The sequence below is a fragment of the Dipodomys merriami genome, unplaced genomic scaffold (assembly GCF_024711535.1).
Source record: "Dipodomys merriami isolate MVZ:Mamm:240054 unplaced genomic scaffold, mDipMer1.0.p SCAF_11, whole genome shotgun sequence".
NCBI classification, from domain to species: Eukaryota; Metazoa; Chordata; class Mammalia; order Rodentia; family Heteromyidae; genus Dipodomys; species Dipodomys merriami.
This window is the reverse complement of record NW_027202382.1, coordinates 28,339,790-28,358,155: the sequence shown is the minus strand read 5'-3', so window position 1 is coordinate 28,358,155 and position 18,366 is coordinate 28,339,790. Positions and strand designations below refer to the sequence as shown.

General features: G+C 43.2%; 1 protein-coding gene across 9 annotated transcripts in view; it reads left to right on the top strand.

Moving 5' to 3' along the window:
- The window catches only part of Susd1 (sushi domain containing 1), a 144,243-nt gene that overhangs the window by 13,291 nt on the left and 112,586 nt on the right, over positions 1–18,366 (top strand). For all 9 annotated transcript variants that reach the window (XR_011369726.1, XR_011369725.1, XM_070011680.1 and 6 more), the window contains exons 2-5: positions 681–788; positions 4,335–4,490; positions 11,573–11,725; positions 13,294–13,473. Coding sequence is in view for 7 of the 9 variants with exons in the window: in XM_070011680.1 (XP_069867781.1) it covers positions 681–788; positions 4,335–4,490; positions 11,573–11,725; positions 13,294–13,473 (597 nt within the window). In the remaining 2 variants the exon portion in view is untranslated. The remainder of the gene's footprint in view (positions 1–680; positions 789–4,334; positions 4,491–11,572; positions 11,726–13,293; positions 13,474–18,366) is intronic.

Below are 18,366 nucleotides of genomic sequence, written 5' to 3'. Positions count from 1 at the left end.
AGCTCTTTGGTGACTAATTAGAAATAAGAATCTCATGCTGCCCAGGCTGGTTAAAAACTGCAGTCCTCAGATCTCTTGTGTAGCCTCTTGTGTAGCTAATATTATAGATGTGAGCCACTAACACCTGATTTGACTTGTAGTGTGGTTTTCCAGTTTTGCTTCTCATGGTCAGTGTCTACTACTAGCTGAATGTGCCTCATCTTGCACTTGCCTTTTTTTTTTTAAAGTTAATTTAATTTTATATGTGAACATACTGTACAGAGGGGTTACAATTACATGGGCAGGATAATGCATACATTTCTTACCAAGCATTGCAGCTTCCTCCTTTGTTTACCCTTCACATCCCTTCCCAGCCTCCCCCCTACCCCCCAATCCCAATCCTTCTCCTTTCCCCCCCTTCCCCCCTCTCCCCCCCCCCCCGCACCGATGTTGTAAAGCTCGTTTGGACATGACAACTTGTACTTCTCATTGTTGCAACAGGTCCACCTGTATCCTTAAACAACTGGTTTTTCCCCATCTCCTCCACAAGTTATACTGACATCAAATATAGTGAAAGCAGGGGTTATACTGTGGGGGAGGGACATACAAAGCAACAAAGAGATAATCTTATAAATGTGTTAGAAACACATGCATGAAAGATGCCTTTTTTTTAACACGTGTGATTTATGATTCATATTTAGATGTCTGTGCCACTTGCCACGAGCATGCTACGTGCCAGTCAAAAGATGGCAAGAAGATCTGCATTTGCAACTATGGATTTGTGGGCAATGGGAGGACCCAGTGTATTGGTAAGCTTTGAATTGAGGGTTACGTGGGACAGTTCAACCAGGAAACAAAGCTCTCCTGTATAAAAGATTGGATGTCTTTGTGGGGAAAACATTAATATTTTGTTCACATGTTTTTATTCCATAAAGGTTTGTCAGTTATAATAAGTCTTTGTTTTCATGTTTGGCTGTGTCCTTGTTCTGGTGTTTCCAGGCAATAGGCCTATTGGAGATCATTGACCCTGAGTCTCGAAACTCACTGATGTAACAAATCTCAAGTCTCGGGTTTTAACTTAACAACTCCAGTGATATTAATTTCTTTATAGATATCTTGATGTAAAACTATATTAGTATCATAGAGGCAAACCACAATTGAACTTCTTAGTTAATTGAGAAAACTGAGCTTGCTTTCAGCTTTAGGTCTAATTAAATCCATCTCTGAAGTGTTGTAGTTGTGACCCTTGGAGACCTAGTGGGCGTAAGGAACACAAAGGCTTAGGCTAGAGGCAGCTGAGATGATTTTTGGTCTCACGACACTCATCCATGCCAGTCAGATAATACCTGGATTTGAGTTCCATTCAGAGTGGGCATGAGTTTCACAGCTGTGTGAGGAAATGTGACCATAGTCTCTTCTCAGCATCCTTGTTACCCACAGGAAAAATACTGAGAGTTGGGCCTTGTCGCTGTGGATAGGCAGAAAGCACCATGTGGTGTTCTGCCACCCAGCTGTGTGCCTGACCTAGCCATGGACCGAGGGTTCTGGCATTGAGCTTCCAGGCAAATGTTACCACTTTAACCTATGAATTGTTAGAGCTTCATTTGTAGTTTCTACTTAATTATGTATTCTATTATTTTTATTATTATTATTATTTTGTGTCAGCACTAGGGCTTGATCTCAGGGTCTGGGAAGCTCAAGGCTGGCGCTCTACCACTTGAGGCACAGCCCTACTTCTGGCATTTTGGTAGTTAACCGGAGATAAGAATCTCATGGAGGCTGGAAGCCAGTGGCTCCCACCTGTCATCCTAGCTACTCAGGAGGCTGAGATCTGAGGATCACAGTTTGAAGCCAGCCTAGGTAAGAAAAGTCCATGAGACTCTTATATCCAATTAAATACAAAAAAACCCCAAACAACCCAACCCCCAAAACAACAACAACAACAACAAAGCAAAAGTGGAACCGTGACTCAAGTGGTAGAGCAGTAGCTATGAGCAACAAAACCCAGAAACAGTGCTCAGGTCCCACATTCAAGCCCTAGGACTTGCATGTCCCCTCCAAGAAAGATAATGTGAGAAAAAGCATGTGTGTGGAAAATACACAGACTTTTTGGAGGGTAGAGGGTTGTGTGTGTGTGTGTGTGTGTGTGTGTGTGTGTGTGTGTGTGTGTGTGTGTGTGTGTGTGTGTGTATCCAAGGCCTGAGGCTCGAACTAAGGGCTTTGTGCTTTTGTTTAGCTTTTTAACTCAAGGCTACACTCTGCCACTTGAGACACCTCCACTTCCAGCTTTTTGTTGGTTAATTGGAGATAAGAGTCTCTTGGATTTGTCAGCCTGGGCTGGCTTTGAACTTTTATCCTCAGATCTCAGCTTCTGAGTAGCTTGGATAATAGGTGTGAGCCTCTGGAGCCTGGCTTGGGGATGTTTTTTGAGTTTGCTGAAATCGAGTATAATTGTGGAAGACAAACTGACTTGAGGGAGCCATGGTAAAATAAAATATCAAATAACAAGCAAAATAACTAAATCAGAATCCTTGCATTGATGCTCACCCCCATCCCCACCCCCCCAGGGGAGGGGGAAACAGTTGTTGGGTAGATCAAGTCTAAAAGGAAGAGTAAGAAAATCTCTCTCAGGAGTTTTCTAGGGCAGAGCTGGCGCACTATGGCCCATGAACCATGCTTGACCCACTGCCTGTGGTTGTAAATAGAGTTTTATTGGAACCAAGCACTGCTCCTTCGTTTACTTACTTTTTATGACTGCTTTGGACTCTCCAACCATGATGAATCCAACAGAGACCAGGAGAAAAAGTTTGCTGGCCCCTGGGCAAGAGGACAGAGATGGGAAAGAGAATGACTTCTATTTGCCTTATTCAATTTCATGCTGTTTAATTAAGACCACTCAGGGCATCCTCAGCATCTGCATTTCAGGCCCTCTCCACTGGGCTAGCATGAGCTGTTCCTGCCTCACCATTAGTGCTGCTCAGGTTCAGGCATCTGCACTAAGTCCATTGTTTCCCGGGAGCTCATGAGGGACAAAGTTTATAGTTTGATTACTGGATATAAAATCCTTCTCCTCTGGCATTCGTGAAAGACCAAGAGAATGACTGAACTGGAAAAAAATGGATTCTGCTGGGTTGTTTCCCCAGGTGTATCAAATAAAATATATTTTTTAACATTGTTACTATTGTTTTGAGACAGGGTTCATTTTGTAGGCCAGGCTAGCCTGAAACTTGTGATCGTCCTGCCTCAGCCTCCTGACTGCTGAGATTGCAGGAGCTTACTACCATGCGCAGATAGTTATTGTTGTTAGGATGATGATGATGATGATGATGATGATTTTGGTGCTGGGGATTAAACCTAGAACTTGCACTTGCTAAGGACATACTTTACCACTGAACTGTGTCTCCAGCTCTTAATATGTTTGTTTGTTAGTATATACATATAAAATACTTATATATTTATATATTTAAAAAGTATATACTAACATATATATAATATAAGTCAATTTTTTCTATCTATAATTTATACATATATATATTCTTTAATTTCTTTTTTTTTTTTTTTTGGTCGGTCGTGGGGCTTGAACTCTGGGCCTGAGTGCTGTCCCTGGGCTCTTCAGCTCAAGGCTAGCACTCTACCACTTGAGCTACAGTGCCACTTCCAGTTTCCTGGTGGTTTATTGGAGATAAGAGTTTCACGGGCTTTCTTGCCCGGGCTGGCTTTGAACGGCAATCCTCAGATCTCAGCCTCCTGAGTAGCTAGGATTACAGGCGTGAGCCACCAGTGCCTGGCTAATTTCTTTTTTTTGGTACCAGCTCTGAGGCTTGAACTCCAGGCCAAGGTGCTGTCTTTGAGCATTTTTGCTCAAGGCCAGTGCTCTACCACTTGAACCAGAGCTCTACTTCTGGCTTTTTTTTTTTTGGTTGTTAATTTGGAGATAAGAGTCTCACCAACTTTCCTGCACCGTGATCTTCAGATCTCAGCCTCCTGAATAGCTGGGATTACAGGAGTAAGCCACTGGTGCCTGGAAATTCCATATATTTTGAATATATAATAACACACATATATACACACAGCTAGATAGGAAAAAAGATAGATAGATAGATAGATAGATAGATAGATAGATAGATAGATAAATTGTGTTTCTTTTGTCGCTTGGTATACTCCTACTGGTTGCATCACTGAAGGTCCTGAGTCTGAGAAGCGGTGTGAGGGGAGAGACTCTCGGCCAGGGAAATGACAAATAAGCTGTAGTCCCAGAATCCTGAGGCTGAGTCCTCAGCACGGGAGGAGTCTGGGCTTTTGAACATGGGGTGGATGAGGATCCTTTTCTGTGTGATGTGTCTCTGTATCTGCAGATAAAAATGAGTGCCAGTTTGGAGCCACCGTTGTCTGTGGGAACCACACATCCTGCCACAACACACTGGGAGGCTTCTACTGCATCTGCCTCGAAGGCTATCGGGCCACAAACAACAACCAGACGTTCATCCCTAACGATGGCACCTTCTGCACAGGTATACAAATGGGGCGCAGCGCTGGCCACCTGCTGACAGTGTCTTCTCTGTGGAGAGAGACAGGACAGCCTGTGGCCTAGGACAGGGACCTTCCTTCAGAATAACTATGATGCTGGGGGCTGGGGTATGGCTGCAGTGGGGTAGAGCACTTGGTAAGGCCCTGAATTGCAAAACAAACAAAACCAGAATAACTATAAAGCTGAATGTGGTGGTGTTCACATGTAATCCTAGCCCTGCGGAGGCTGAGGCAGGAGGATTACAAGTTTGATAATCTCGAACTCAAGACTAGCTTGAGTTATATATGAGACCCTGTCTCAAAAGTTCTAGGAGCCAGACACTGTAGCTCACACCTGTAACCCTAACTACTCAGGAGGCTGAGAGTTGAGGATTGTGGTTCAGAGTCAACCCCGGGCAGGAATGTCCATGAGGCCCTTATCTCCTATTAACTACCAGAAAACCAGAAGTGGAGCTGTGGGTCAAAGTGGTAGAGCACTAGCCTTGAGCAAAAGAGCTCAGGGACAGCACCTAGGCCCTGAGTTCAAGCCCATATACAAAAAGAAACCTCTATTCACGTGTAGTACAATCATTTTGGACTAATGACACCTGTATTAAACTAGTGATTTATATGTTATTTCACTTCTATAACATTCCACTGCATGAAGAGAGACAAAATGTACTTCACTCATCACACATGCTCATTCTTTTATGTTCATAAAAATAAACTCCAGAGAAATGAAAATTCATCTCCACAAACTTATACTTGAATGTTTGTCGTAGCTGAAAGTGTAAACAGCCCAGATACCCATCAATAGGAGGATGAGTAAACAAATGATACATTCACATAGTGGAGTACTACTCAGCAATAAAAATATTTTTTTTTTTTTTTTTTTTTTTTTTTTTTTTTTTTTGTCGGTCGTGGGGCTTGAACTCTGGGCCTGAGCGCTGTCCCTCAGCTCTTCAGCTCAAGGCGAGCACTCTACCACTTGAGCTACAGCGCCACTTCCGGTTTTCTGGTGGTTTATTGGAGATAGGAGTCTCACGGTCTCTCCTGCCCGGGCTGGCTTTGAACCGCGATCCTCAGATCTCAGCCTCCTAAGTAGCTAGGATTACAGGCGTGAGCCACCAGCGCCCGGCTCAGCAATAAAAATATTTAAAAAATCCAGAGGAAGTAGGCCAGGCATGGTAGGTCAAGCTTGCAATTCTAGTTTCTTGGGAGGTGGGATCTGGAGGATCATGGCTCAAGGCCAGTCTGGGCAAAAAAGTTTAGGAGATAAGATTCCATCTCAACCAATGGTTGGCCATGGTAGTGTGCACCTGTTATTCCAGAGACAGAGAAGCATAATGCCTGAGCACGATTGCTTGCATGTGTCATTAAGCTATGTATCAAACAGGAGGATCACAGTGCAGGCCAGCTCGGGCATAAAGTTCAACTAGATTTAAAAAAAAAAAAAGACCAATGCAGTGGAACTGTGCTCAAGTGTTAGAGTGCTAGCCTTGAGCAAAAAAGCTCAGGGAGGGGCTGGGAAGGTGGCTCAGTGGTAGAGCACTTGCCTTGTATGCTCGAGGCCCTGGGTTTGATTCCTCAGCACCACATAAGAAAAAAGCCGGAAGTGGCGCTGTGGCTCAAGTGGTAGAGCGCTAGCCTTGGGCTGAAGAGCTGAGGGACAGCGCCCAGGCCCAGAGGTCAGGCCCCGCAACCGGACCCCCCCCCCAAAAAAAAAAAAAAGCTCAGGGACAGTGCTTAGGATCTGAGTTCAAGTCCCAGGACCAGCACACACACACACACACACACACACACACACACACACACACACACACACACACACACACACACACACACACACACACACACAAAGAGGGGCAGGGGGAGAGGGAAAGAGAAAGAGAGAGTGAGTTAACCAACGCAAAAAGAAGTGGCTGAGTGGCTCAAGGAGTATAGTACCTGCCTAGCAAATACGAGATCCTGAGTTCAAATCCTAGTATTGTCAAGAAGAAACAATGGCAATTATGTTGACAAAATCGTGAAAACATATTGAATGAAAAAAGTAACATCCACAATGTTTGTACTTAAATATCTAATTTGTACAACATCAGGCCAAACTAATTTTTTTTTTTTTTGTCAGTCACGGGGCTGCAACTCTGGGCTTGGGCGCTGTCCCTGAGCTCTTCGGCTCCAGGCCAGTACTCTATCACTTGAGCCACAGCACCACTTCTGGTTTTCTGGTGGTTTATTGGAGATAGGAGTCTCATGGACTTTCCTGCCTGGACTGGCTTTGAACCACAATCTTCAGATCTCAGCCTCCTGAGTAGCTAGGTTTACAGGCATGAACTACCAGTGCACAGCTAAGGTCAAACTAATTTTATGGAGATAGAAGTTTTAAAAATGGTTGCTAAACCAGGTGCTGGTGGCTCATAACTATAACCCTAGCTACATAGGGGTTGAGTTCTGAGAATTGGAGTTCAAGGATAAGCCAGCCCAGACAGGAAAGTCTGTGAGACTCTTGTCTCCAATAAACTACCAGCAAACTGAAAATGTGTTGTGGCTCAAGTGGTAGAGCACTAGCTGTGAGCAGTAAAGCTCAGGGATAGGGCTCAGGCCCTGAGTTCAAGCCCCATGACCAGGAAAAAAAATGCCGTTTATGCTGGGCGCTGGTGGCTCACACCTGTAATCCAGGCTACTCAGGAGGCTAAGATATGAGGATCTGGGTTCAAAGCCAGCCCGGGCAGGAAAAGCTGTGAAACTCTATCTCCAATAAACCACCAGAAAACTGGAAGTGGCCCAGTGGCTCAAATGGTAGAGCACTTGCCTTGAGCTGAAGAGCTGAAGGACAGTGCTCAGGCCCAGAGTTCAAGCCCCATGACCGACTTAAAAAAAAAAAAAAGCGTTTTATAGCATTCAAATCCAATAGTCCAGCCAAATAGCATCTAAATGTGTACACATGTGTACATTTGTATACTGCACACACATTGCACTGTTCATGCTAAGTAAGGAAGAAATATGTATGAGCCACTATGAGTCAGGAAGAATTGAGTCTGTAGACAGGATTCATCCAAGTAATAGCTAGTCTTTACTGGGGCCTTATTATCCGCAATTATATTGGCTTCATATACTCGGCTAAGTACTTTCCACCCGTGTCTTATTTAATCCCCACAAAAACACTTTCTTTTACATCGGAGGTTTAGATTCAGGATTAAGTGCAGTTAGTGATGTCAGTTGGTTAACCTGAGTCTGTTTGACTCCTACACTTACATTAATTTGAAGGGCTAAATATGGAAGAGTGGGGTCCTGGGTTCAAGTCAGAGCATCTTGTTAGGTTTCCTAGCAGTGATCAAAATGAAATAATCCTGCATAGAGAATGAGAGGCAAGGAGGACCCCTCTGGCGTCAGGCTGCTGGGGACATGTACCCCAGATCCCTTGGGCCAGCTGTTGTCAACAAACCATAAAGTAACACGTGTTAACCAAGGTCTGGAGGTGTGGAGGAATCAGAGCCTTTGTTTGCTCTTGGTAGAAGATGATGTATTAGATCCATGATGGAAAACAGAATGATAGTTTCCTCAAAGCATAAAAGTGAAATGGCTGGCTACCAGTGGCTCACACCTGTAATCCTCGCTACTCAGGAGGCTGAGGATCATGGTTCAAAGACAGATCAGGCAGGAAAGTCTGTGAGACTCTTACCTCCAGTTAACCACCAAAACGCTGGAAATGGACCTGTGGCTCAAGTGGTAGAGCACTAGCCTTGAGACAAGAAAAAAAATGCTCAGAGACGAGCCTAGGCCCTGAGTTCAAGCCCCAGGAAGGCGTGCGCGCGCGCGCGCACACACACACACACACACACACACACACACACAATGACCATGTGATCTCGCAATTCTCCTTCTGAGCATCTACCTAAGAGAATGGAAGACAAAATGCAGAAGGCATATTTGCACACTTTGAAATAGCTAAGATGGTCACATTTCCTGTCAATTTTGCCATAATCATTGGTGGGCATGCTCACACAATTGAAATGTAGTGGTATAGTGGTTAAGAACATGGATGTTAAGGTACATACTAGCTTTGAATCCTGTAGCCTCAGCTCTTAGCTGTGTGTATAATTACCTTTGGACCAATTACTTAGCCACTCTGGTTTAGGTACCTCAGAATGGGAGTGATAATAATATGGACCTCCTGGGGTTATTGTGAAGATTGAATGAGATGAAAATAATATTTAATAGATTCTGAAGTGTTCAGAACAGTACCAGACATGCAGATGATGACATGCAGAAATTATTGCTGTTCATTATGATTATGACTTTGATTGCTCTGGGAATGCTGAGTGACTGTCCACAAAGCTATGTGATTAATGACTGGGCCACTAGCCAGAGGCCCAAGTCTTTTCCACACTCTGCCATGTTTTACTTCCTCACTCCTCCCCTCCCCCAAATACATGGACTGTTTATTTTTAGAAGCCCATAGAAAAGTCCTTAATTATTTTCTTACTCAGTATCGTTTTGAGATTTTTGAGGCAGATTGATAGACTGTATCGCTGGTCCTGCTCTGTTGAATAACTTTATTGTGTAAAGATGCAGAAAACTTGCTGATTAACTTTACAGTGGAGCTACAGTGAGGACAAGTTCCCAACTGAATAAAAAGCAACATCTGACTAAAGTAGAAGGATGAGCCAAACCTCCGATCGGTAAAGACTTCTCCAGTGTTATCTATAATATTTGTGCCAGACTGATATTGATTCTGTTTTGTGTTACTTATATTTTAAGAATCTTTTCATAACAATTACCTAAAACTCTGGAGGTATGTTATCAACAGCTGTTTAGCTCTGTTGTATTGGTTTTATAGCTCCTTGTTCTGTATGGGCCTGAACTCAGGGCCTGGACATTGTCCCTGAGCTTTGTCACTCAAGGCTAGCACTCTACTATTTGAGCCACACCTCTACTTCTGGTTTTTGGTGGTTAAATTGGAGGTAAGAGTCTCATGGACTTTCCTGCCTGAGCTGGCTTTGAACTATAATTCTCATATCTCAGCCTCCTGAGTAACTAGGATTATAGACATGGCCCACCAGTGCCCAGTTTTGTGGTATCTTTGTTTCCTGCACACACATACATATATATTACTGGTTCGTTTTTTTTTTTTCAGAAAAGAAATAATCAGTGGTGTAATTCTTAAACTTCTATCCTAACATGTCATTTCTTTCCTTAAAAGCATGATGTTTTGTTCCCCCTTTCTTAGAACTCTACAAGCATTATTCCAGTACTGTATGGGTTGTAGTGTTTCAGACAGGGCTACTATTCCTTTCCTCAGAAGGGTGATTTTTTTCTTACTTAAAGAGATCCAGAATACCTTTCATTTCTCTTCATATATACATATACATATATATATATACATATATATATATATATACATAAACTATATACATATATATAGAGAGAGAGTTAGTATAAAAGTGATATACAGAGGGATTACAGTTATATAAGTCAGGACTAAGTACATTTCTTTTTGGACAATGTCACGTCTTCCCTCCCTCTCTCCCAGTTTTTCCCTCCTGTCCCCACTTATGTATATTTTTGTGGGTGCTGAGAATCAAACCCAGTCCTTATTCATGTTGGCAATCACTCTTTCACTGAGCCCCAGGCTCCTCCATTTAAACAACAGCTTCATTTAGGCGTTAACTCACATTCCCTAAAATGTGCCCATTTCAGTGCTACATTTAGTGTGTGTATATTCACAGAACTCTACAAACATCAGTACTACTTTCAGAAGCTTTCATCCCCTAAGAAAAACACCCCATACCTATGTCTTTCCTCTCCCCCTCTCTCTCAGGTTTAAGCAGCTTTGCATCCACTTTCTTTCCTGGAGGGGTTGGCTCTTCTGTAGGCTTCTTATCAATGAGATTATGAGATCCAAGTCCTTTGTATTAGACTGAGGGTGTTTTTATTTTTGTTTTTCTTTTTGTTTTTGTGTGGGTACTGGGGCTTCCATGCACTTGTTTGGCTTGTTCTTTTTTGATTTTTCACTCAAGGCTGGTACTCTACCACTTGAATCACAAATCAGGTGTTTGGCTGGTTAATCAGAGATAAGAATCTCGTAGGCTTTCCTGATTAGGCTAGCTTTGAACCAGGATCCTCAGATTTCAGCCTCCTGAATAGATAGGATTATAGGTGTGAGCCTCCAGTGCTTGGCTTAATTTCCTTCTTACAACCTGTAACACTATCCCATGCCCCTGAGCTGGAAAGCTGTTTGTCAGTTCCTAGTATTTTTTTTAGGGGGGTGGGGGGGCTGGTGCTCAAGATTGGTCCTTGTACATGCTAGGCAAGCACTCTACTGCTGAGCTATCCTGTACCCACCAACCCCTTAGAATTTTTCATTCTGGTTTAAATTGTTTTATGTTGTAGTTCTATTTTAGATATTCTGGGGTTGTAACTATCATAATTTAAATTACTATGTAATTTAATTGTGTGTGTGTGTGTGAGGGGGAGAGAGAGAGAGAGAGAGGGAGAGAGAGAGAGAGGGAGAGGGAGAGGGGAGAGAGAGAGAGAGAGAGAGAGAGAGAGAGAGAGAGAGAGAGAGAGAGAGAGATCAACTCCAGGGCCTTGTGCATGGTAGGCAAGCCCTCTACCACTGAGGTTTTATTTATTTGTTTTTTTTGTTTTTTGTTGGTGCCAGTCCTGGGACTTGACCTCAGGGCCTTGAGCTCTTGTTTTTGTTTTTAACTTGAGGCTAGCTCTGTACCACTTGAGCCACAGCTCTCCTTTCAGCTTTTTGCTTGTTAATTGAAGAATCTCACTGTCTTTTCTGTGTAGGCTGGCTTTGAACCATGATCTCCAGATCTCAGCCTTCTGAATAGTAGGATTACAGGTGTGAGCCACCGGCACTCATCTGGTTTTGGCTTGTACAAATTCCCAGAAGATATTGACAAGAATTTATTGGGTACTGCCTATGTGTTCAACGCCTATAATGTGAAGGATATATAAAAAGAACCTTCAGGGAGTAAGATAAAATTCATGATACCATTGCAAACAAATGCACTCAAGGCTAAGAGTACGTTGAGAATGTGAGAACATGTCTCCGTTTTGTTTTGGTCTCCAGACATAGATGAGTGTGTGGTGTCTGGTGTGTGCGGGAATGGAGGACGGTGTGTCAATACTCCTGGAAACTTCGAGTGCTACTGTGTCGATGGATACTTGCCAACAAATGGACCTGTGCCTTTCCACCCGAGCAGAGATGGTACCCGGTGTACAGGTGGGTGCTGGCCTATGAATGTGGCTTCTTGTGGTGAGATTCTGTGCAGGGGACTTTTCCACACTGATGTCTAGAGTTCTGTGCTGGGGATGAGAGTGGTGATTATCTTTGTATGAAACAAACAATGGCCTAATGAAGATAGAAGGGGGTCATGTTAACAAGTGAAAATTAGCAAACTTCAGGGATCAATAAACTCCAGTGGTTAATAGATATCTTGGTTTGGGCCACTATGTTAGCTGATTTACACAGCTGATTGGTAAGAATTGAACATCCCCAAAATGCCCCTGAAATCTATAAAGCCCCATGTGTCTCAATGTATTTTACAGTTCAAACTTGTACTTTTTTTTTTTTTTGTCGGTCGTGGGGCTTGAACTCTGGGCCTGGGCGCTGTCCCTCAGCTCTTCAGCTCAAGGCGAGTGCTCTACCACTTGAGCTACAGCGCCACTTCCGGTTTTCTGGTGGTTTATTGGAGATAGGAGTCTCACGGTCTCTCCTGCCCGGGCTGGCTTTGAACCGCGATCCTCAGATCTCAGCCTCCTGAGTAGCTAGGATTACAGGCGTGAGCCACCAGCGCCCGGCTAAACTTTTACTTTTTTAAACTAAAAGTGTATGTAGTTAGTATGAATTAGTGAAGCTCTATTATTACTCTTTTTCTTGTTGTTGTTAATTGAGTTTTTTTTTTCTTTTGTCAGTTGTAGGGCTTGAACTCAGAGCCTGGGTGCTGTTCCTGAGCTTTTTTTCTTCACTCTATCACGTTGAGCCGCAGCACCCTTTCTGATTTTCTGGTAGTTAATTGGAGATAAGAGTCTCAGGGGGGGCTGGGAAAGTGGCTCAGTGGTAGAGTGCTTGCCTTGCATGCATGAGGCCCTGGGTTCAATTCCTCAGCACCATATAAGCAGAAAAAGTTGGAAGTGGCGCTGTGGCTCAAGTGGTAGAGCACTATCCTTGAGCTGAAGAACTGAGGGACAGTGCCCAGGCCCAGAGTTCAGGCCCCACGACCGGTAAAAAAAACAAAACAACAACAACAACAACAACAACAAAAAACAAAAACAAGAGTCTCAGGGTTTTTCCTGTTCTGGCTGACTTTGAACTGCTATCCTCAGATCTCAGCCTCTTGAGTAGCTAAGAAAATAGACATGAGCCACTAGTGCCCGGCTTGAGATAGTTTTTATTTGAAAATATCCTAACAATACATCCTAGGATTAAAAATAAATAAGTCCCAGACTTGTTGCAATAAACATACTTTCTAATTACATCAAATACATTTTCACATCACAGCCCAGCAGTCAGAGATTTCACTTTAATTTACATGATAAAAGACAAAAGACTTACATGAAGAAGTCTGTTTTATTTTTTTTAAGTTTCCTGCATGCTATTATCTATGAAAGTGCAAAAGACCACATAAAGATAATCATAGGAAATGTGAGTAGAAATCACATAATTAACTTAAATATATATAAAATAGGATTTGAGGTATACAAGGGAAATGGGTTAGAGGTAGGGAGAGATTGTGAACTTTGAACATTTATCTTCATGGAGTAATGAATTCAACATGTATTTATTTTCAGAAATAGACTGTGGCCCAGCCCTGGAGATCCCGGGTGGCTTTGTCATAGGAAACTACACATCTACACTGGGCAGTCAGGTTCATTATGGATGCAAAGAAGGATTTTTCAGTGTCCCAGAATATACAGTTTCAAGCTGCACAGCCCTGGGCACGTGGGAGGTTCCCCAATTACATTGCCAAGGTGAGGTTTCAAATGGTACCAGCTTCCAGTTGTTGACATTGTTTTCTTATTTTTCTCTGAATTTCACTTTGTGGAATAAATGTGTTAAATAAATTCCATACATCCCTATATTTTTCAAATAGGTTTTCGGTTGGTTCTCTTGGCATTTTCAGGACTAAGAAGACCCTGCCATCTGTGTATAGTGATGCTTCCATCTTTTATTCTAGATTTATAAAAGTCTCATTTTTCTTTCTCTGTTGCTTTCTTTTCTTACATCTTCTCTTCCTTTCCTTTCCCTTTTCTTTTACTGCCAAAACAAACAGCAACAATAAAATTCCTAAAACAGAACTATTGTATGATCCAGCTAATCTACTGGTGACTATCCAAAGGCTATAAATTAGTGTATCAAGGAGCTATCAAGGAGATATCAGATTGTGTTTTCACAATTGGTAGCCAATGCCATCAGCTTATGAAAAGTGGCACTAACACACACACATACACACGAATATTATTGAGGCATAAAAGAATGTTATTCTGTTATTTGCAGCAACCTGAGTGGAATAAATTAAATAAAATGAGCCAGTCACAGATAAGCACTGCATGTTCTTAGTTATATATGGGATTTTAAAAAAGTTGATCTCACCAAAGTAGAAAATAGAATCATGCTCACTGGAGCCTAACAAGTGTTCTCCAGTAATATAGGGTGACTATACTTTACAACAGTTTTTCATATATTTAACGAAGAACTGGAAGAGAAGAATTCAAAATTTCCACCACAAAGAAAGGATAACGGTCAAGGAGATGGCTTGCCATGTTCCCTGATGTCATCATGCCCCATTAGCAGATGCCCCATAAATAGGGAAGGTTACATGTTAATTTAGAAAAGGAAAACGCAGCATCATGCACATGTAAGAAGCATCTAAGGATTTATAGAGTGAACTCCATGGGAAAACAAGTAGTCAGCTAGAGTGAGGATTCAGACGAGATAGGGCGCGTTCAGGGTGGTATGGCCGTAGACTAGAGCGAGGATTCAGAAAGAATTTAGAGGTGAAGGCTTGTTTCTTCTCCCCAAAGAACTGTTATGGCAGAGACCCTGGCTGCTTCCTTCTTCCTGCAATGACTGTTCCTTCTGATGCTTCCACCCCGCCCCAGCCCCGTCAGCGCATGGCCACTGCTTCTCACCGCTGTGTCTGTTTCTCTCAGAAAACACCCCCTCTTCTGACTTCTCCTTTAGTCTTCTTCACACTCCAGAGTCTGGGCCATGTGCCAGCACACATGGTATTTTTAGCTCAGTCTTCTGAAGCCACAGGAATTGGGGATCCCACTGCACATACCAGCAAAATATGAGCTTGGTTTCTGCCGAAGAGCGGGTGCTTGTGCACGGGGCGCTGTGGGACACGCCTCATGGGGGCAGCTTTTTTTTGTCCAAACTTGCGCTTCTCCCATACGATCAGGTACCACAAGTGGATGGTGGATGGTGGTGTTGGGCTTTTCCCTGTCCCTGCGCAGAAGTGGGGGTAAGGGGGAGGAGGCTGTAACCTGAAGCCCCCAGCCCACTGGACCTCAGAGATAGTAGCTGGAAGTGAGGCCTGAAAGCTTCAGATGGCAGGAGTTCTTGGGAAAGGATTTAGGTAGAAACTATTGACATGCCAGTATGCATTTCTATGAAATCTCTGGAAAATTTAGCAATCTCTAACTGGTATTTCCTATTAGTCTATTCTTGTTATTATTTAAAAAGAATTTTTCAGCAGAGATGCAGGCTGATAGTGGCAGCATCAAGAATTTACATGGTGGAATTTCACAAGCTCTGAGCAAGGGGAGGGAACCATGTGAACTATATTGTTGTTAACAAATCTGGAGTCCAGGTCTACCAAAGACACTGATAAGACAGCCTAGAGTCTGAAATAGGTCTAAGTTCACTACTGTCCATTTGTATTAAAGATGAGATCTTGAGTGTTGTGTGGGAAGAATGTGAAAAGCATGGAAGGGCTGGGCATTGTGGCTCACACTTAGTAATCCTAGCTACTGGGAAGGCTGACACCTGAGAATCGCAGTTGGAAGCCAGTCTGGTCAGGCTTCCTTCCAATTAACCACCAAAAAAGCTGGAAGTGAAGCTGTGGCCCAACTGGTAGAATTCTAGCCTTGAGAAAAAGCTCAAGAACTTCACCCAGGCCCTGAGTTCAAGCCCAGGACTGGCAACAAAGGGTGTGGAAAGGGATGGTGTGGTAACATGAAAGACATGGCATGTGTGCCCTTCCTTTGAGCACAGAGGAGTTTTGCCCACTGTAGGAGAGTCCAGTGAGGAGAGGGTACCATGTTGGCAGACCAATTGGGGGGTTCTGGAAACATTTATCTTCCAGATAGGATTTGCTAAATAGGACCTTGTTAGGCTAGAATTCTGGCCATCGGTATGTCTGATCCTGACCAGTCCTTATTTGAATCCACGTCAGTTCTTTCCTTCCGCAGTGCATTCTCCACATAGAACTTTTCTCTACTTGAAATTGAAATGCCTGGGGCTGGGAAGGTGGCTCAGTGGTAGAGTGCTTGCCTTGCATGCCTGAGGCCCTGGGTTCGATTCCTCAGCACCACATAAGCAAAAAGAAAAAAGCCAGAAGTGATGCTGTGGCTCAAGTGGTAGAGCGCTAGCCTTGAGCTGAAGAGCTGAGGGACAGCACCCAGGCCCAGAGTTCAGGTCCCACGACCGGATGGACCCCCCCCCCCAAAAAAAAAAGAAATTCAAATGCCTCCCTGTTTAATACACACACAGACACACAGACACACACAGACACACACACACACACACACACACACACACACGTATATTGGTGGTGCTAGGGCTCAAAGTCAGAGTCAATGATCACAATAATGTTTGTAACTCACATGACTAAAGGGCATATTTTAAAAAATAGAATATATTGGTGGGTGCTGTTGGCTCATGCCTGTAATCTTGACTACCCAGGAGACTGAGATCTGAGATTGCAGGATTTGTTGTTGTTGTTTGGTTGGTTGTTTATGCAGTCCTGGGACTTGAACTCTGGCCCTGGGTGCTGTTCCTGGGCTCCTTTTGCTCAAGGCTAGCACTCAACCACTTGAGTCGCAGTGTACTTATGGCTTTTTCTGAGTCTCACAGACTTGTCTGCCTCGGCTGGCTTCAAACCTCTAACCTCAGATCTCAGCCTCCTGAGTAGCTAGGATTATAGGCCACCAGCACCTAGTTTAAGGATCACAGTTTGTAGTGGCCTAGACTAGAAAGGCCCTGAGACTCTTGTCTCCAATTAATCACCAAAAAGCTGGAAGTAGAATTGTGATTCAAGTGGTAGAGCAACAAGCCTTGAGTAAAAAAGCCATGTGAGTATGAGTGGCCCTGAGTTTAAGCCCCAGTCCTTCCTCTTCCCCCCCACACCCACATATATACCTTATAAGATATAGGCATGGCCTACAAAATCCTACCATGTAGTGGGAGGGAGAATAAAGTGTAAGTATTGTGTTGAGTTATGTGGTTCAGATAGATGGATAGAATAGACTTCAGCGTTTAATACGCCTGGACCCGTGGGCTCCATAACTCCCCACATTTCACTGATTTCCAGGTGATACATAAGCTTTTGATTCTCAGGCCTGATTGAGATATTTCTACTATTTCTAGATAAAAATGAAAACTGTGATTGTCTTCAGTTTTCTCCCTCATGTCTATTACAGGCTTAGTATGTCTGTTCTTTTGTGGAGCTTTGTCCCTAGTATTTGTTTGTTTTTCTGGGAGTTTTGGGGGAGGTCAGAATCAATAAGTGGTCTAGGTCTATTATTCCCCTGGCAGTTGGCGAAATATTGGCCACAATTTATGGGCACTGTCTGTCATTTTCTTTTCTGTCAAAGCTTATTGTCTATCGATCTCTACCAGTCTTAGATGAATTGCCTTATGTCAGGAAGTCCTTTCTGTTATCAATCCCTGATATTGTGCTGAGATTTATAATAAACAGTCATTCAATGTGGGTGACATTCATGATACAACAGTCAGCTGTTGATTAGGTGTATTCATTGCCTGTTCCTTTCATCACACAGATTTCCTTCTAGAATATTGTCTTGGGTAGAATGAAAACCCTACCTCAAGATCTAAAATTAATTTTCCATTATACATTTGGGCCTTAGAACAGTCACAATACTCCCTCTTGCTCCCTAGGGAGACCTATTTTGAAATGGATGATTTCCGATAAAAATCACAGACAGTGGGAGAGTAAGAAAAGTCCCCAGCCATGCTCCTAATTAGTCAACTGAATTCTGGATGCAGATTCCAATGTGCTTATTTAATAATACAATTAGCCTGAGAAACATGCCCTCTAATGAACACCTCTGTGCATATGCTATGCAAATTTGTGCTGCATATTTTCCCTTTCCTTTGCATACAGACTTTTAAAGTGTTTATCTCCTTGTGACAGTAAGAGCTGCAGGAAGGTATCATGTAGGAGTCTGTGTTTATTACTTTTTAAGATCTGTTGGTTTGACTGCTGCATGTTTCTTAGTAGGAACTGCCTATTTCCTAGGTGCCCTAGTATGGTAAGAATGCCCGTGGCAGGGTCATACCCTGGCAAGAGACCCAGGTCTACTCTTACACCACAGGACTGTACACACTAGTATCAAGAAGATCTGGGGGAGGGGGTATCACACAGTTATGGGGAATGGGTAGTCTACGTCTAGCAATTTTCTTGCTCTGGGAACACATTCAGAGACAAGATTGGAGGCTTGCCATAGAGACTTCTAGAATGATTAGCTAACCTATATGGCCAGTCTTACTCAGGGATTGGAGAGGATCTCTTCATTGTGAGGCTACCAAGACTGAGTGGACTTGACCTGGGGTTCTCACAAACCACAGTCTGACTGTTGCCTCCAGCTGTTACTGGAAGTATGACTGTTAAACGTGCG